Source organism: Scatophagus argus, chromosome 14, assembly GCF_020382885.2.
Source record: "Scatophagus argus isolate fScaArg1 chromosome 14, fScaArg1.pri, whole genome shotgun sequence".
NCBI lineage: Eukaryota > Metazoa > Chordata > Actinopteri > Scatophagidae > Scatophagus > Scatophagus argus.
The window spans coordinates 3,300,719-3,321,054 of record NC_058506.1 but is presented as its reverse complement, the minus strand read 5'-3'; the positions used below and the strand labels follow the sequence as shown (position 1 = coordinate 3,321,054).

At 41.5% G+C, this 20,336-nt stretch overlaps 1 protein-coding gene across 1 annotated transcript; it reads right to left on the bottom strand.

Moving 5' to 3' along the window:
- Positions 1-1,193: 1,193 nt before the first annotated feature.
- Positions 1,194-18,530, bottom strand: wscd1b (WSC domain containing 1b). The gene is made up of 10 exons (XM_046411654.1): positions 18,379-18,530; positions 16,967-17,134; positions 16,501-16,871; positions 9,690-9,804; positions 8,557-8,741; positions 6,110-6,231; positions 5,386-5,563; positions 4,177-4,341; positions 3,868-4,068; positions 1,194-2,302 (listed from the first exon to the last, which is right to left on the bottom strand). Exons 2-10 carry the CDS (start codon positions 17,014-17,016, stop codon positions 1,950-1,952), a joined length of 1,740 nt encoding a protein of 579 aa, XP_046267610.1. The 5' UTR covers positions 17,017-17,134; positions 18,379-18,530; the 3' UTR covers positions 1,194-1,949.
- Between the last annotated feature and the right edge of the window lie 1,806 nt (positions 18,531-20,336).

The following is a 20,336-nucleotide window of genomic DNA, read 5'->3' as shown; positions in this document are numbered from 1 at the left end:
GTTATGTCTGTGAGCTGCTCTTTGTCTTTACATGATGAAGTCTGTGAGTTGAAACATGCAGGCATTAAGTCCATTTTTTAAAGGCTTTTTTAATGTTCCCAAAGCAGTGTGTGCCTCATGAAGCAGTCTGAGCTCTCTCCCTGTGTTTGGCCTCATGATAAGTCCTTGGATTTACCTGTTTTTGGTACTTGCGTTGGTGACGCAGCAATCCTCAGTAAATATGCAGGCATTTGCTCTCTCTGTAAACATTAAAACTTGATGTGATGCAATTCTGAAAACACTTAGTAGCTTTTCAAAACCTCTGGCTATTGACAGTCATATGTAAGCATGTGCTCTACTGAAAACATACCTCTGCCAACATAATGTGGGATGTTTAAACAACAATCTGCTATGTTACTTCATTGTGTAGCAGGATGTGTCGTGTGTGTGTGTGTCTGCGTTCTACTTGGTTACTATTGCCACTTGTTATTGTTCTGTTCATTGACATCACTAAAAGCTTCCTTATTCTGTTTCTACACTTTGTGATGTATAAATTTTATTAAAAAAAAGCTAAAAAAAAAAAAAAAAAAGAAAGACTGCTGAAAATAAAATTGTCTGAATTGAATTTGTAATTGAATGGCCCTGTCTTATGATGTCTTCTTGGAAGCATTTGTTGCAGGCCACTGCACTGAGTTATTCTGTACCAGTGTCCTTGACTCTGTGTCTTTCCTCATACGGTGACACATTTCTGTGTTGCTTTGACTCTGTTCTCTTTCTGGTTGCTAAATAAGCCAGAAAGCCTCCAACACTGCCTGGTCACGACATTATGAATTTTGAGAAATACAATGCTGAATGAAGTGCAATTACCGAAAGCCAATTGAGGCATTCACGCTCAGGTCTGAGCTGCTGTAATTAGTTTAACTGCAGTGTCTGCAATCCAGCCACCAGATGGCGCTTTTCATCCAGTGTACAGAAAACAAAATTTAAGTGGTAGAGCTACACAACATGTGAACAAGTGAGAACAGGGTTCCTTTGTTCACAAATCTACAGTGAACACTGAATGTTTGCTTTCTTTTAGCCTCTGTTTGTGATTGCAGACAGTACACTGGCAGAACAAACCATCTGATCATTCATCATCATTCTGACAAACCGCCTCAGTATGAAGGCCAAACGACTAAATAAGTTTAAGTGAACAACATTTCAAGTGATGCCAGTGTAAACAACTGCATTTAATGAAATAAAATACTCATAGAAACAGCTGGATTTCATTTACAGTTCAAAGCATAAAGCACAAAACATATTTCTGCATTCATGTGCGGTCAAATGGAGAATTCCTAAAGTGGCATGTAGCAGTTTGAGGCTTTCGTCTATCATGATTGCAAACTTGAATCAATCAGTGGATTCCCACAGAAATTCAGTAGACTGTGGGTAATGCTAATGCTGTGGTTGTCATCTATGTTAGTCTAATTTGTAATTTTTGTCAAGATGGGTTTACTGTATGCTAAAAACACAAGATATGTACTAAAGTGAAATTATAAAGTCACAGAAAACCCTCTTCAACCAAAATGAGTCCATCCTGGATTTACACACTCATATTTGTGCAGTCGGGCACTTTGTTGGATAATCCCAACTCTGCAGGCCAACAAATCATGTCAAATCCTCTCTGAGTATTTGTCATATTTGTGGCTCTCAGTTCCTGCCTGAGGCTTTCATCACTGCTCACCATTGGATTTCACACTGAATTGCTATGTTTTCTCCAGTGACCTCCAGTGTTTCCAATGACTCTACAGCCACTCACAGTGCATTTGGCTCATCAAAGAGTCAAGTGATCCACTTCTATCAACCAGTGTGTGTGTGTGTGTGTGTGTGTGTTTGCCCCCCTGCAGAGCACTCTTTCAAAGAATTTCTCTCTAAACCCCCCCTGCTGGACCAGTCATTTAAAGAACTATGTGTATGACCTTCTCAGGTTATCATCTGGGGAGGTATTCCTGTGGAAGTCTGCTAAAGTTCCTGCTCTGCAGCGCCTGGTCAACAGTGTGAATGAAGGGGTCAATTATCTGTCTCATGTCAGTAGTGAATGGGTCAAAGGAGTGCCGCTGGCCCCCTGAGCGTTTGAAATACCCGTCCTGGTTGCTCTGGGCGCAGAGCAGCCTCTCCTCAGTCATAGTGACATTTAGAAAGGCCGTGATGAGACGCAGCTGTGGGAGAAGAGCCTTTTGCAGGTCCTCGTAATGCACCACCAGCAGGCGGCGCCCAAACTTCAGCCAGCTCAGAGCATGAGATGCCCACCAGGGGGCGTAGCTGGAGACAAATTCTGGCCATTCTGCAGGTGAAAGACAATACAGCCAATCATTTAGATGCAAGTTAGTTTCATTCAGTATTATGTGAATACAATTGTTAGATCTTATGCTAAAGTGTTGAACAGGGCAACAGCAAGAGAATAATGTGTTCACACTCTTTATACTGAGAGCGCTTTGTAAGCATGTGGGAGACTTTATTGCTTTATTGCTATTGAAAATTATTTATCTGTAAATGGTCTTCCCCTGGTTTTGGACAACTGATACTGAGTGGCATTATCTGACAGCAGACTATATATAAGTGAGGAAGAGGATCAGTATAAAAATAAAATCAAAAACTCAGGACTGTAATATCCTCATGGTGCTTTACCAGGCATCAGTATCTTTATTGCAGCCCTTATCTCTGACTCTGTCTACATTCCAGTTCTGAATTATTATCTCAGGCAAAGCAAAGCAAACTCAAACCAAAACTCTACCTGGTGAGATACCACTTGGCATCTTAAAGCCTATATATATATATATATATATATACCACCTCTGTCAATGGAGGATATAAACTAATGGGTGCTACCTACACTCATATCATTTTCTTTCAACATACAGAATAAAGGATTTTATATTTTTTTGGAAATAGAACCAAAAATAAATTTAAAAAGCTCAGTTATTTGTATTAAATATTTTTTTATGCAGACAAATTCTGTTTACTTTTCTGATAACTACATTACTGCAGAGCTCATAAATATTTAGATGAACTCAATATTTGCTTATTTGACGTGCTATGTATGGAATTCAAAGACACTGCTGCATTTTCTTTGAAACTAATTTGGCTGCAGATGTCTGGATTTTGAACAGTTGTGAGGCACTCGGGGCAGAGCTGTTCTGCTGGCGGTGACATACAGGCGTAGAGGCAGCTCTGTGTAGGAGTGTGTTTAGTCGTACTCCGCACTCCTCGCCTTGCTTTTGATGACATCCAGCTCTCTCTGGCTTTCTAACACAGTGGTAAACATATTAGATGCCTGCTCTGAACACCATGAAAAACTCTCTGCTTTTTTGATATTTCTGTGCTAAATGTAGTTTTAAAAGTTCAACATTTTATATTTTAGAAAACAGAATAATCGCTTAATAGTGCAATAGTCTGGAAACACAAATATTCTTCCATACTCTCTGTTCATTTTTCCATACCAATCCAGACCTGAAAATGACTGGAATCAAATTCCATATTTTTCCATACTGACACTAGAATGTTGACTTTTGTGTGACATGACTTCATAGAGAAATGCATGAGTGATGTCTGATTTCTTTGTGGGGATGAATGTTTGTGATCTACTCAATGGAACATACAGTATGTTACTGACAAGGCTACAAAAACTGCAGTACTCTCAAAATGAGAAATGATCTGCTTCATGATGCACTCACAGTCACAAAATGCCCTCAGGTCTACTGTTGCTATAACATATATATATATATATATATATATATATATATATATATATATATAACAGCAGGACATTATGCAGCAGTAGCTACACTATCGTTCAGCTGAGGCATAAATTACTATAGCATTATGTCTTTGTGTACAGGACTGTATTACCTTTGCTTTTCCACTGTGCATCTGTGGCATGGCCTAAATGTCCAGCACACTTGCGGTTGAATTCAGCCATTAGGGAGCGGTAAGGGTTTCGAATAAGCAGGATGGCAGAATCAAACATCTCAATCTCTTTCTGACCACTCTCGTGGGTCTTTATACAGATGCTGCGGCCACTCTTCCAGTAGTCCTTCTCTCCTTTGAAACCTGGTACCAATGAATAAATGAATGAATAACGGTCTGCTGTGATGCAATATTTCAAGCAGCACACACTCAATCGCTCGTCTGAACGGTGAAGTGAAGAGCTCTCCCCACCTCTGTTGTAAAGTGTGCCGTCGAAATAGAAGCTGCCAGTGTAGTAGCCGGTCACGAGCTCGATCAGATGCCGTACCCAGGTGTTGCCTGCACCAGGAAAACTAGAAAGAGCCACTAGGGAGCTGGACCTTTGAGGCAGAAACATCCTCTCTTTGCATCTGGAGTCTAGAAGGACAGAGCCTTAGTTAGTTAGCAGACCAGCACCAGATCAGAATATATCAGGAGAGCGAGGCTGCAGAGATCCTAAAATGGATTCATGGAACTAAAGTAATGCAGACATACACTATATAGACAAATGTATTGGGGCACCTGACCGTTACGCCAAAAGGGACTTTAATGACATTGTATTCTAAATACGTAGGCAGCTTTGCAGCCATAACAGCTTTCACCATTCTGGGAAGGCTTTTCCATGAGTTTTGCCCATTAATGCAGTACAGCAATAGCGAGGTCAGGCACTGATGTTGGACGAAAAGTCCTGGCTCACAAACTCAGGTCCAGTTCATCCCAAAGGTGTTTGTGTTCAGGGCTCTGTGTGGATCAGTCAAGTTCATCCACACCAAATTCATCCAACCATGTCTTTATGGAGCTTTGCTTTGTGCACTGGGGAACAGTCATGCTGGAACAGAAAAGGGCCTTCAACTGTTGCCACAAAGTTGGAAGCATAGCCTTGTCCAAAATGTCTTGGTATGCTGAAGCATTAAAAGTTCCCTTCACTGGAAATAAGGGACTGAACCCAACCCCTGAAAAACAGCCACATAAAGAGGTGTGTCTGGATACTTTTGTCTGTATAGTGTATGTGACACACAAACTATGGCACGGTTGCATTAGTGACAAAGCACAGCTGAGATTTTGGGATTAATCTAAATTTGGGATGAACATAGCTTTCAACACTGCTAAGTGTTTTTTTTTTTAAGGAATAATGCAATATTCAAGGACAGTGTCAGTGAATAGTTTTATCAGAGCTTGTCTTTACAGGCTATTTTACAGAAGGAAAGAGAGGCTGGAACTTTAACTGCTGTGCATGGTCTGAAAAAATTACTGACATGGCAGAATGGGGTTGAATTAAAATACTGACACGGTCTGGTAATTACGACATTGTCCCATCTCCCTCTTTAGAACCAATAAGAATGAGCCTTTACATGACTGGAGCTTTAAACAAGACATGCAGATGACTGACACAGTGGTGTATCTGTATGACAAATCTCTCACCAAGGACAGGTGTGTGATACACGTGGAAGTGGTCATGCTCAGTGGATGCTGTGGGTGTGGAAGTGCTGGTGTAGTTCCCCGCACACTGCTGGTTGTCAGACTGCTGGCTGAGACTGAAAAGAGAGGACGTCCATGTGCAGAAACAGTGGGGTGCCCTGAACACTGCCAGCGGGAGCTCCTATGAACCAAAAGCACAAGTGTGGTCCATGTTTTTCTATGACTCACCATGCTTATTTTTCTCTCCAAAGACTTATATTCTACCCAAGGGTGATGTGCCAGCTCAGTTCAGCAAGAAAGTCTGCATCGCACTTCGTTTTTGTTCATTATTTTTCCTCACTTTTGCAGTAACAGAAGGTCAGCCTGACCAATGTCAAAGAATGAACAGAGACACTGCAGTGAAAACTGTAGAAAAATTATGCATAAACACACATAAACACGCATGCCACACTGTGCAGTCATCACTAAATGATGTGCAACATTTCTAGCAGCCATTTGTGTCCGTCTGGGAGGAGACACAGCTGCATCTAGTAAGACTTGAGTGCAGCATCCACACTATCTACTTCTCATTAGCAGCATGTTAAACTTTAAATATTCAGCAGAATCTGAGGAGCTCTGTGCTCCCACATCTGATCTCCTGGGAGTGGAGAACCAGCGGTAAGCTGCAGACAGCTATGTGCAATCAATTGATCATCAGGTCTGTAATTTTCAGAGAGCTAATTCAAACCTTATCTGTGCACGTCTCGATGCAGGACTGAGTGGTTAGGTTGGGCTGAAAGGAGTGGATGGGGAAGGTGCTGATGGTGCTCTTCGGCAACTTGAAGCAGCCGCGGTAGTGAACGTTTCTGACTGGAAAAAGAAAAATACAGAAAAAAATAGTTGCATGAAAATATTTGGCTGGATTCGTCTGCATTAGCCAGCATTAGGATGTATTTTTATTTATTCTGAAGAGAGCAAATGAAGGCTTCACTGAGAAATAAATGATCAGATTTTCAAAAACAACAACCTCATTCAATAACAGGTTGATTTAAATTACAAATCTGTATTTGTGCCCTAATTACATTTGTATTATTAAATTAATTCTGGTGTATAATACATTCACAGTTCAGCCGCAAACCTCCAGAGATACCAAACCTTCAGATGATGAATAGTAATACTGTATACGATATAAACTCTGTATATAGTATCTTTTCCGATCTTGCCAACAGCAATAATGTGATGCATATCTTAATGAAAAGTTACATAAAAATATATATTCTCATCTCTAAGTGAAATATTCAAGTACAGTCAGTACTCTGATATATACTCTGTTTTGGCTTATACAGGCCAGCACACACAATACTACCTATGGAGAGTTATAGTGACATTTTCCTACACAGTTTGTTCTTTTAAATGAAGTATAGAGTAGTTTAAAATCTGGTGCATGTCAAAGTTTTCTTTTGACAATCCCCGTGCAGAGGAGGGCAGATAGGCAGACGGTGTTTCCTGTGATACACACTTGCCTCAGAGAATATTCCTCAACAAACAACATCAATCACGTGTTAAGTTGCACTGATTGTGATTGTATGCAAAAATACACCTGTTTAATCGGCCTAAATCACAAAGTGGAACTACATACATCACTCTAGTGGCCAACTCGACCAGTCCCCTTTTCCCAAATTATTTTAGATATTTGTCATTGTCAAAGGATATGCATGGGACTATTCTATGATACTTAGCTCTGAGCTGATTTATATCAATAACAAAATCTTGTGAGTGGTTCCTTTTTTTTATTGCTATTTTTAAAAAAGGCTATGTCATTTCCTAAAAACACAGAGGGACTGTATTGATGAGCAAATGGGACTCGACTAGGATTATTTTGGTCCATTTGTTGGGGATTATTTAAATATGTGGATTAATACAAATTTAGTGCTCCAGTGCAGTGGGTGCCATGGCACCTGCAAATGCCTTGGGAACAGACCAAGAGTGTCGCAATACACATTTTTGTATAGTATATTTTTAGCAACCTTCCATCACATTAAAAAATGAACTACACTTACATACAACATATGAAAACAGAAGAATAAGCATTTAAATCACCATATTAAAAAGCCTGTAAAACACGGTGTTAGCTAAGACTGTTGATGACAGCTCACGGTTGCCTGTTGTTGAAGTGATGCAAGATTCTTTCCAGCACATTATTTTTTTAGGTGCACATAAGAAAGACATAATGAAAAGGTTCGCTTCTTTAACTCAGCCCTCATCGCAGTCTGAATCGAACAAAAGAAGTGAAATAAGACTGTACAGTTACAACTATGAGCAAAGAATAAAAGAATCGCAGAATAAAAGTATTGCACTCAACCGACCACATACTGAACACTATGGAGGTGTCAATAGGAAAAGAAAAACTACAATTATCGCCTGGCAGTTGAGTGTCTCCACCCGCCACAAGTTGCAGTTTACATTCATGCCTGCCCAGACTTATATAATCTATGAAGTGAAGACTTCGAGAGGATTTAATGAAAGTGTAATTATTGGTCAAATGGAGGTTATCACTATACTGACATGCATGATTCCAGTTTCCACATAGAAACATGCTATTTTTACTGTGAGAAACAAGCTGTTGTCAAGAAGAGTACAGACGACTGAGAGCTTCATCACATGGCGCAACAACGATCACCTGAGGCTCAGTATCGACAAAACCAGTGAGCTTGTGGTGGACCACACGGCTTCAAATATGGATGTTGCTGCAAAGAGACTACAAAATCTAAAACATGGATGATTCGCACACATATTCATCTCAGCTTCAAGCCTTTACCTTTGATATTTGACCAACAAAATCTAATCACTTCATCTTTAAATCCAAGTGAATGTTTGAGCCAAATGTGAAGTAATTGAGATATCACGTTCACGAGAACGGGATGACTGACCTATTGCCTCTAACATAACTAAATACCACAAAAAGTGCATTACACAGATAGAAAAGAATTCCTTCCTGGTAGTGAAGGAACATGCTAAGCAGTGCACTAGTGCAACTAGTTTCTGCACAACGATGGAGCTTTGTTGCATACTTAAGGTTTTTGTAACACAGGTGATGTTATTTCTTCACGTGTCTGTGAAGGCCCCAACAGAGCAGCTTGTGCAGAGAATAAATAGTAAACAGTCCTCTGTGTTCCCTCAGGGGAGTTGACTCACATTTTCTGTGACCTGGCTGCTGCTCCTCCACCTTGTAAATGGAGAGTCGGCCCACACCGCCACATGGAGACCCCCTCTCACCCCGACACACCAGACTACAATCCTCCTCGGGAGCCCGTGGGCTACTGATCCGGTTCCCACAGTGGCATTCAGCTCCATACTCCAGACCTGCGAACTGGTACCCACTAACAACACACACACACACACAATTATTGCCCTCAAGCTACTGCCCTCAGGCTAAGCCATCCCGCAGGACATTAGCTAACATTTCAAACTTATCATTTAACTTCCCAGTATTAAATCTACAGTATGGTCCGTCCCCTGTGATATTTGTCAGTACTTCTTCTTCTGCACTTGTCTGACTGTGCGATGCCTTTTTCCAGCTGAACTGCAGTCACCTCTGATCTGTACTTTACATATCAAGGCAGTTGTGACTCATCCTCTCTCTTTATCCTCCCTCCTTGGGACAGACAGAGACCTCATCAAAACTGACCTTTTCATATGTGTCCTTTGAAGCTTCCTCATAAATTGCCTTGACTTTTTACTTTTACTCATCGTGGTAATTGGCTTGCTCAGGTAACGAGCACGGCTGCCTTCTCTGTGGATGGATGCGGCGGGGGTGGGGGTGGGGTGAGCAAGGGGCACCAAATCTCAGTTGGACTGCATCCATCTGTCCTCAGCTGTTCTGTTTCAGTAGAGCTACTCTGCCTACGATATTAGAAGGAATAATTTAAGCGGGTCATTCCTTGAGTTCTCTTTGAAGCATCCACCTGAGTCTCTGTGCCTTCTTGCACTTTACTGCAATTTAAACTTACAGTGACCCAGTCAGAGATTTTCACCCCATGGACACAGGAAAGCACATATCCAATGGCCGTAGGCAGCTCATTAAGCTCTCTAGCACATACACACCTCCCTCCTTCCTTCTTCTGCAACAGATTAAGCCTTCTGTCCTGGCCTGCTCTTCACTCTCCCCTCTCTCTCACCCCCTCATCTTTTACTGTCATCCAGCCACCTGGCTCTCCGCTGGCTCCAAACACAGGAGGCATTCATGGAAGAGACTGAGATCCAAAGCATTTACTCAAACAGCAGGCCTTCTGTGGTCCCTTCACAGGAGCCCGCCGCAAACGCATTACCTTTCTGAGCAGGTGTCTTGACATAGAGAGCTGGTCATTTTGCGCAGGTCATAAAGCATGGTTCCTCCCAGGGCTCGATCACTTGCATTGTGCAGAAAGCAACCAATGTAGGTTCCTGCGTGAGGCAGAAAAATCCAGGGAGAAAAGCATTCAGGCTGAAAAAAATGTGAAAACTTGTCAGTGTGAAAAGCCGTTGATTGAAAAGTGTGTTTCTGTTACAGCATTGTTTTCTAAAATGATTTGTCAAATAATCTATTAGTTGGGCCACAAAAGAATGAATTGATGACAATTAAGATAATCAGTTTAATCATTTAATTAATCAAGAAAAAATACTAAACATTTTGTTTATAGTTTGTCAAATGAGGAAGCGCTTCTTATCATTTGTTTTGCGTGATTGTAAGAATCTTTTGGATCTTTACTTGGGCAAAATAATTTGAATGAATGAATGAAGAATTTGAATGTCACCTTGACAGGAAATTTTCCTGACTACATTATTCATAAGTCAAAGTAACTGACATTTTAATTGATCGTGAAAGTAATCATCAGCGGGAGCCCTAATAAACTGAATCACACCACCTATGCAGTTGACGTTCTGGTTTAAGAGGTAAAGTACAATAACTGCAATAATTCTGAATGTGCTTTGTTTCGTGTTAGCACAGTCCACAGTGTGCACACTCACAATTAGCTGTAAATGGATGCTGACACTCTCCCCTTTAACTTGATTTGGACATAAACCAGACTACCTCTGTCTTAAGTCTGGCACTGGAGACGTCCTCTGTCAGTGCCAAAGCAGCCTTTGTGTCATCACTTACTCACAGTAATGATACACACCAGCATATATTGTGAGCCACAATATCCAACTAATTTAAAATATTACATGGTAATTTACCATCCTGTATGGATTGTTGTCATTCCTACATTATAGTGAGCCTTATTTACTTGCACTAGAATAAAAATTTGCCCTTGTGGAAAGAAGGATGTAACATGTAATAGACTACAACAGACTATTACGATGTGCTGACAAGATTAAGGTTCTGTATAAAATGTCACCCAAATGCAGTCTTTGATGTTATCCTTGTCTTTGGCACATTGCTACCTCAAACTCTGCTCAGCTGACACATAAAAGTCTTCCTTATAAATACCAGTCTCAATGCGGAGGGTAGCTTATGCACTTCTTTTGAGTGCAGACTTCATTTACATCTTGCCTCTTGGGTCTGAGGCGATTATATTTTTAGGTTATATGCTGTTATATGTTTCTACGCATTCAGGAACTGTATGGTGTGAACAGGTATTCCTAAAGTCCAGTCTTTTGGTGAATAGAGAACATGTTCTTGGTTTCTAGATTTATTTCACAAACCCTAGTATGAATTTATATTCCTAGATGTTTTAGAGGTTTCAAGGACACTGGATTTTTTATGTTTACTACCAGCATAAAAGACAGACTGATGGCAACTGGTCAAAGAGAGGATTTGAGAGGATTTAAAAAGTATTGGAGCAGATACATGCTAGTAGGACTGAAGAGATGGCAGAAAGGTGCACAGACAAGATGGAAGCAAGCAATGGACCGTGAAATCACTGGCAGGCCAAGCATCACCATATCGAATTCGTGATTCAATCAGCCTGCGATGTCCTCTGAAGCCTGTCCAGCCTGTTGTGCTGGGGCGAGGCTGAGTCACCAGCCGCCTGTGCCTCAGGAGACAAACACTGGAGAACAGCAGCAGCTGCTGCCTGAAAGCACTAAGAGACTGGGGCTGCCAAAGTCTGTGGCAGGAAACATCTCAAGAGGCATCACCCAAGGTGAGGCCCCCCTCCCCTCCACCCACCCATCAGGGCAGGTCATTGCTTTAATCAAAGTGAAGAAGAGGCCCCAGGCAGCTGCAGCTGTGGGTTAATGGAGGGAAGCAGCCTGAAATCCCAGACATGATAGAAATGACTGCACTTAGTTCTGACACTGTGTCGCTTTCTTAAACACTAAGACAGATGGCTGTGCTGGAGCTGATTCTTCCCCACAGGACTGGATGGAAGGGGTTAATGACATGATGACCAAGTATGAGGACATGTGCTGTAGCATGTGCACCGTGTGTGCCCATTAAAGAGGGCAGAGGATGGGACACAGTCTCACAGCAGAGATCAATAATATCCTCACAGATGTGAGGAGCGTCATCAAGACCACAGCAGAGAGACTCTCAGGACATGGAAGACTGACCCAAGATAAGGTCAGTTTTGTCTCAACGGTGTTTTTGATACTGAAAAACCCTGAATACTCCAGGACTGTAAATCACTCTGATAAATCTATCACAAGATGTCAACCAGGAGCTTTAACATATTAAAGTTCATAATTTTGGAATAGGAAAAATATAAAATTAACATATCCAACAAACTATGATAATGTATAGTTCGTTGTTGTATTTGCTTCTCAAGAAAGGGTTCTGTAGTGTTGTACTTCTTCTTTTTTAGGGTGTAATATTATAAAAATGAAAATAAAATGTTTTTATTTGGAAAAGATATAGACAGGATCCTGTTTTAGCCCTGAGCAGTATCTACAGGTGTTCTTGCAGGCTGTGTGCAGCCCCAACACCTTCATCAATAAGGCAGGACAACATTTATTTAGCCTGAGAGGCATAACCCAGGGGAAAAGCAGTCTGCAAAGCACTTGCAACAACGCTGTCTCCTGCTTGTTAGTGGTGACTGTATGATGATAGTGTGGTGTGAAGGCAACTCGAATCAACTCAGATCTTCTCATCTGGACAGCAGTGGGTGTACGGTGAGAGGACTGGAAAACCCCCAATCCAACCACCTCCGCTTCACACTTTACATCAGACTTTGCAGGGAAATCAACAAAAACTTCATACAAATCAAATATCACAAAATACCAACACAGAAAGTGTGGGTCCCACAGTGGAACGCTGTGGTATTTCTTACTTCTGATCCCTCTGTACATTTCTGGGCATGTAGTACTTCTGATATGTACTTTACATATCAAGGAATTTGTGACTTCCCCCTGTGAGCCACAAAGTTTCCAGCAGCAGAGACAAAGTGAAATGAATAATACACTTTTATTATAAAATGTCTGAACAGGTCCTCCTAGGTCTCCTGGATCTATGAATATCTAAAACAGAAAATACATGTGCAATCCACCTGGCTGCTCAGTGTTATTACTGCTGTGAACCGTCTGTAAAGCCAGTGAATAAAGGTTCAATAACCGTAAAGAAAATAAATAAATAGATAAATAAAATGAAAGAGTGCAGACATAGAGACTGAATATTAAACTACAGAACTAAAGAGATTTCAAACACAGAGAAATGGGCTGGGTTGTGGCTGGAGATGCAGGCGTCATTTTGCACATCATATGATTTTTCTCATATTTTGCCACCTCATGTTTCAATTTTTTTGGTTCTCCAAGGTAGAGAACACATATAGGTACACTCTGCACCAGCCAATAAAGACTGAGTAACTACAGCGCAGAAATGCCACAGATATGATTGAGACAATTTAGCAACAATGTTGTTGTTGCAATGTTTGTCCATCTGACATATATGTTGGTACACTGTAAAATGTCTGGCACAACACATCCTGGTGGGCCTTTAAAAGCCAAATCGAAAGGATTATTAAAGAAAGATTTGCCTATGTCATGTGTTTATGTTAATCAACCAAAAGCTGGAAATAATTTTTTTTTTTTTTTTTTAAAAACTCTCAAATATTACATGGACTTCAAACATCCTGTAATGGCCAGGCTCTAGTCCAGACACTTCAGCTGTGAGATTTGGACAACAAAATTGTGCTGGATGGATAAGAGCTGTTTAATCACTGCAAACCTTGGCTCAACACCTCATCATAGTCCTGATTTAGTACCTTTAGAGGACAATCACTGGTAATACGTCTCTAGTCACTAAGAAAAAATGTGCTTCTTAAAGAGCTTTAGACTGACACATCAGAAATGATATGTGTCATTTGTGTTACATTGACTGCAGCTAATGACTTTACGCCTCATTATTGATTGGTCTGTAGCCAAGCCTACAGGTTTTGATAAGATTTGTCTTTCAGTCACTTGAATGTCAGAAAATATTGAAAATTTGAAAATGTTCAATTTAAAGTAATATGAGACAAAAAGGAAGAAATCGTCACATTTGAGAAGCTAGAACCAGTGTTTTTTGTGCCGTAAATTACTTAAAGGGATAGTTCGACATTCTGAAAATAAGATTATTGACTTTCTTGCTGAGAGTTGGTGAGGAGATTGATACCGCTGTCGTGTCTGGACTCAGCAAGCAGCCTGTTAGCTTAGCATAAAGACAGGAAACAGTGAAACAACTAGCCTGGCTCTGTTTTACTCAACACACCCCTGAAGCTAACATATTATATCTTCATTGTTTAATCAAGCAAAAACCAAAGTGTAACAGTGACACGTTGAGGATTTTATTGGAGGTTATTCTCTGTGACTTGGGCTGAAGTCCCTGATGCTTGCCTGGCAACCGCATAGTGATGACAAGACTCCACCTCATTCACAACTAACCAAATATAAGCTGTGTCTCAAATCCTTCAGAGAACAAGCCTCGCCCATGGTTCAGTGTTAAATCACAGTCTGCTCTATGGAGAGTTTCCTGTTTATATCACCTGAGATTCCCGCCCTTACTCTTTCGTCACAAAGCGCTGCTCTTGTCGCCTAGCAACCTTGACAGCTGCAGTTGAGGATTCAGCGTTAGGCTTTTTTTGTTTTGTTTTTTTGTAGCTGTTCAAGTGACTTGAAACCCAATACTTAAATGTACTCCTCGCCTGCTCGTTGGAGGTGTCTGCCATAATAAAATCTAACTGTCGCTGGAAAACAGTAAATACTGGGACAGATGATTTGGAGAAGAAGGCCATTTGAAGGAGTCTTTGAAATGGGACAGCCTTGTTACACTGCTGTGATGCATTCAGTGTTCAAACGCAGCCACTGAAGGATTTGGCCCTTTAGCTTTAGAAGTACTGGTAGGAGGATTTTTAAACTTTGGACAGAGCTGGACTCCTCAAAATTTCTCTCAGTGCTTTAAAACATTGAGCAAAAATACATATATATGTCAGAATAGTTTCAGATTCATTTTCTGTCAACCAATTATGGACTAATCTTTTCAGCACTAACTGAACTGAGAAACGCACACGTTCACAGTATTGTTTACATGTGGACTGGGGAGCTTTTATGAATTATATCACAAACATTGGCCCTGGCTCTTTCTCTGAAGCCTTCAAACAGCTGCACGTCCTGGGTTTATGGTACAATAGACCTGGGTAAGTTAATTCTGTGTTCTGGCTAATACTTTTTAAAAGGAACCTTTGCCAGATGGCTGTTGCTGAAACTGATCTCGTTCCTGCCTCTAACATTTTTCATCTGTATTCTTAGTGACTGAGCAGCTATGTTGTGCCTGTTTTTAATAAAGGATTAAGAGCTCTTGTTTGTAGGATACTTTTCAAGAATGAGCTGAAAGAACAAACGTTCCACTGGAGGTAATTCCATTGCATTTATCATTTCAGCAAAAAGGCAAAAGCACTGACAGACCTGTTCAACAGTGGGGTAAATCTCCAGAAATATCTTAAGCTACTCAAGTAATAGTGAGGGCTCCATAACAGAGAGCACAAGTTTGGAATTATTTAATTTTTATCTTCATGATTACTAATTCATTTTCTAGAAACTACTTTGGTGCCTGCCTGCCTCCCTTTCCCTTCTCTGTTTTTTAGAGGATCAGTGAGCACAACCCCTCATCTACAAGATCTGAAGCACCCACACGTAAAATGTCATATAAATGTATAATGAAGCTCTTCTAAATGTTCTAAGGTCATGATTATCTGTTCATAAATGTACAATGAAGCCTGTTGTGCCCCGTGCAGAATGTATTACCTCGGCTCCAGGCCATCCTAGCTAAAAAAGTAAATCACAAAATAGAAAATAAACGTGTATATTTGTTCCTTCATATATTATTCATCAGGAAAACCACCGTCTCAGTCAACAAATCGTCACCAGGATATTTCACTCTCTCATATCTTCCCTTCCACTGCTCTGTGTCAGATAGCATCATAGTCTTTTTGCTGTGAGCTTTTTAGTAATGATTTCTACTTTTGTTTAATGGCACCACCAGAGCCCTTAGTGCACAGCCTTAGCTACAGACAGACCAACTGTGCAAGGTCAGTCAATGACTGGCAAAACCACCTTCAGTGTTTTGATGACCATACAGTCACAAAAGGTTGCCAGGTGACCCATCACACTGGAGGTCAATCTTAACTGAATTCATTTATGACTTATTACAGTGTGGGGAAAAATAATATTAATTTTTCAGTCATATAATACTGGTCAGTTAGTTAAAAAACAGTATTCAGCTGACTACCACTTTCACATTGTTAATGCTTCACTGGCCCACTAATTAATGTAAACAGGGCAGTGGCCGCTTTGCTTCTTATTCCTGCTGGCAAGTCAGCCATAAGAAAAGCTGCAGAGACTCACAAGTTACAGCTTCAAGTATTTTCGAGTTGAGACGTGGACCTAAGACCAGACAGTAGTGCTGCCATCATTAATCGATTAGTCATTTATTTGACCAAAAGAAAATTGGTTGCCACCTATTGTGACAAGCAATTAATCATTTCAGTCATTTGAGAAGTAAAAATATGCAAACTTTTACTGGTTCCTTCTTCAGTGTCAGGATTTGCTGCTTTTCTTCTGCCACTTATGCTTGTAAATGAAAAGCCTTTGCATTTGGACTGGTGGTTGGACAAAAGAAGCACTCTGCAGATGTTATTTTTGAGCTTTGTTCAGTGTAAGATCGGTAAGATTTGTTTAGTTATTTACCTTTATGTCTGCTGCTCCTGTGAAGAGCGGCTCTCTCCTCCGGACTATCTGGCAGCAGATTGTGAAACCAGCGGCGATGCAAGTGTTGGACCCCCAGGCTTTGGGAAACGGGCCAGTGTCGTGCTGCCTTGGCTCCCCCTCCGGACACAGGCTGAATGGCGGCCCATCTGGAGCGTGCCCTCACTCCCAGGCCTGAAGTCCCGATGGCGATAGGAGGTGCTGCGAGGGACAGCAGTGGCGGCAGGTTGGCGAGGTTTGACTGGGTTACTCTGATGTTGGAGCGCTGCAGAAGCAGGATGCTGCCTGCCATCAGATAGGCAATTCCCAGGCAGAGCAGCAGCATCTGAGCCCGCTTCAAGAGGCAATGCAGTCTGTAGAGGGGCGCCACCATTCTGTTTACTGTCTCTCACCTTAGTGGAAGGCCATTTAAAGGATTAGGAGTGAGGAGATCTGTAAACATACTTACAGCTTTACAATCTTGAAAAGACCAGCAGCATCTGGCAATACTGTAGACATTTTGTCTTGGTCCTTTGTCGAGTCCAATAGCAACAGTGGAACAATGGATGTGTCACAACAGAAGGATTTAATATCCAAGGCTGGGGCCACGGACTCCAGGATGATCCTTGGGGGAAAGCTGAGGCATCAAAAGAGGAAAAAAAAAAAAACACAAGCAGCTGGATTTAAAGCACAAGTGAATTTTTCTGTATGTGAACACAATCAAAGGGAAGGGAAGTGGGCTATATGCCTGGCGGATTAGATGCACAGCTCATGTTGACATACGGGCTTGTGTTTCTGTCTTGCAGCATCTTGCAACACATCCCTTGGTGTCTGCTGCTTCAATGCTTTCATTCCTGCCATTTGTTTTTAATTCAAAATCCTGCCCCAAGTTGTGTTCTGCAATTCCTGTAAGTCCTGTCTCATCTGTGTGCTGTCTGGTTTTTTTTTTTTTTTTAAGAAAAAACTAAAAAAATTCACCAACCTTTTCAACTATGGCTTTGAATTTGGAGATTTCATTAATTCCTGCAAAGTCAAACTGTGAAGCTGGGCAATATTGCTGGTGTAGTGAAATGACATCATGTGATAAAAAACAGTCTGGAGAGCGCATTATGGGTGCTTATGAAATGGGGATTATCATAGCAATATGCAGACCATCTCTCTCATTTACAGAGAGATGAATAAATGATAAAACATGCAAAGATGAGATGTTAAAGATTTCTGAATGATTAGGATGTAAACCCAAGGAGCCTATTTCAAGTCTTTTCTGAAGCCTGATACTCTGACTGAGGAAAGGAGCAGTGCAGGAGGAGAAAAGTGCAGCCCTGACCCACTCCTGTGTGCTTTGTCCCTTTCTTTCTGACATGATGGTCTATTGCAAGCCTCTTTCTGATGGTTTTACTTATAGAGGTTCCCATAAGACTCTCCTCGGTAGATGCCAAACAGACTCAGCCTGTCTCTCTTCTCCGTTGTCTCGGTGGCCGTCACACACCGTCATGCCCTTCAGCTCTACTTTTCGTCTAAGGCCTCTCATTCTGTCTTGCGAAGCCACACTGGATGCCCCCTCACCACCACCACCACCTAAAAAAAAGTAGGGATGCGGTGGTGCTCCCGAGGCTAGAAGCAACAGTTTGCACAATGAACAGTCTGATCAAGTCCAAGTTTATGCTCAGCTCCACATTTTACGCTCCACAATGACGGCAGATGCTCCTAAAATATTTGTCTGCTTTGATGTAGTGACGTGGATGAGAGGTTGTAAGATGAATGAATAAACAGCGAGAGTAAACACCAATCACCTATTTAAGAATCCGAGGTCTTCCATCTTAAAACCCCTTACCCCGCCTCCACCATTTACAGTAGAGGATATCTGAACATGCGGCTTACCTTCCGCGGCGGAGAGGTAACGCACGGCAGTATTGTGCGATCACCCATCAGTTTATGGCCGTTACGATCGCTGCTTTCCCCGCTCACTGCCCACTGAAGGTCTCCTCGGTTCTCCAGCATTTCCCAGAGCTGGTGTTATATAAGCTCTCTCTCTCTCTCTCTCTCTCTGCTCTCTCTCTCTCTGTGTGTGCCAGCCAGTGCTGTTCTCCGTCGCTCTGAAAGGCTGGCACGGCGATATAAAGCACAGACAGTATGTGTGAGTGTGTACTGGTGAGAGGAAGAGAGAGAGAGGAGAGATGATGGGGGAGAGGAGGAGGAGGAGGAGGAGGGGTAGTCAGTCTCATTTGCATTGGTGATCTAAACGCGTCACAGCTCCTCCACTGTGCAAACGTGAGAATCATGTCCAGAAGTCCACAGCTTGCGCTGCACCCAGGGGGGAGCTTGAACAACGGCTTCACCATATATACCATAATATAAATCACACACAGAGCTTCATATACACCTGAGTTTCGAGGGTGGAAAAAAAATCATAGGTACTGTAAATCACCCAGCAGCCATTTGAAGGACGCCTGCCTTTGTGCGTATTCGGTAGAGAAAGATAGAGTTTGACCAATATTTACTGTAAGATTGCCTTTGTCACAACGGAGGGCAAGAAGCATGCAGAAACATCGAAGGACATGTATCTCCAAATCCCACCAGGGCTACAGATGCTGATAGTTTGGAGACCGAGAATGCCTGAGTTTGTTGTCCTCATTTGTAGGTGTTCTCTTGGATTTAGCCTTTAGTTCAGCTGAAGCAGCCTACTAAATTAATGGAGTTTGCCGTGAGTCATGGGTGATGCATCAGTCAACTGTGTTACAGTCCTGCATTTCAGCACCGCGAACAGCGCCTCGACTGTGCGCTCCCGCCACGAACAAGAGAAATTAACAGCGCATAACAAAGCGCTTATTTGTCATGGCTGATTGACCTTCAAACTAAGGCCATCACACGCCGTTCATGGCCTGAATACAAGTGCTGCTGTGTTCAAGGGCGCAGCGAAAAAAAATATGCACCTTCAGCCTTTGAAATTAGTCTTGAGTCTTAAAATGTTAATTTACTCTGGAGCCTCAAAATGTTAAAAGCCTCTATTTCATAAAACATCAGAAGAAATCTCGGAGTTCTTTGAAAATAACCCCTTTTTTCGAGTGTAAATGAAGTGGTTTTAAGAATTTTATAAATGTGGGGAAGATGAGACACTGAGGCTGACACTAGCAGTAGGGATACGTCACTTTTGCTTTTCAACTTTGTTTTGTTGTTCTAATTCTACTCTCCATGCTAACAAATCAAATACCAAGGCCTCCCATACTTCATCTCCTTTGAAGCTGCAGGAAATGTACACATTATGAAATGAGTGGTTAACCTGTACTGTCAATGCATGCAAGAAATAATCATAGATAAACAACCTGCCACAACCGGCATAATACAGCTGTCCTTGAATGTCTGCAAAAAATCAACAAGTTTCTTCGTGCAAATACCTGAGTGGTATGATAGATGCCACCCTATAATGGACTTCCCATACAGAATTTATTTGTAAGAAGATACAACAGCATATATATCTTCTTTGCATACTAAAATCTTTTGGAGCCAGTAGCCAAATTATTTTTCTGTTTTAAATCAGTGCTCTAGGGTTTCATGGTGTATTGCAGTAATGCCCAGCTCTGGAGCCTACCTGTGAAACATAACACCAGACTATATAATCAAATCCAAATTGGTTTGAAGATTATTGACCAACCTGTGACTCTCTCTTTTCAGGCAACTCACAATGAAAGCATGCTCAGACTTGCTAATCTCTTCTGATTTAAATGGAGAATACAAGCTTCTGTCTGGGTGATTTAAAGATAGCAGGTGGAAGAATTCTTTACTAAATATAAACCAAAATTAACATCTTCCTGGCTGAAAAGTGAATTCAGAGGATATAG

Coding starts and splice junctions, on each gene's coding strand:
- wscd1b (XM_046411654.1), bottom strand. CDS start 17,016: ATGTCTACAGTATTGCCAGATGCTGCTGGTCTTTTCAAGATTGTAAAG. Junction 8,742..9,689: donor CAAGACACCTGCTCAGAAAG/GTAATGCGTTTG, acceptor GTGTGTTGTTAG/TGGGTACCAGTTCGCAGGTC. Junction 4,069..4,176: donor CGGCACACTTTACAACAGAG/GTGGGGAGAGCT, acceptor CATTGGTACCAG/GTTTCAAAGGAGAGAAGGAC.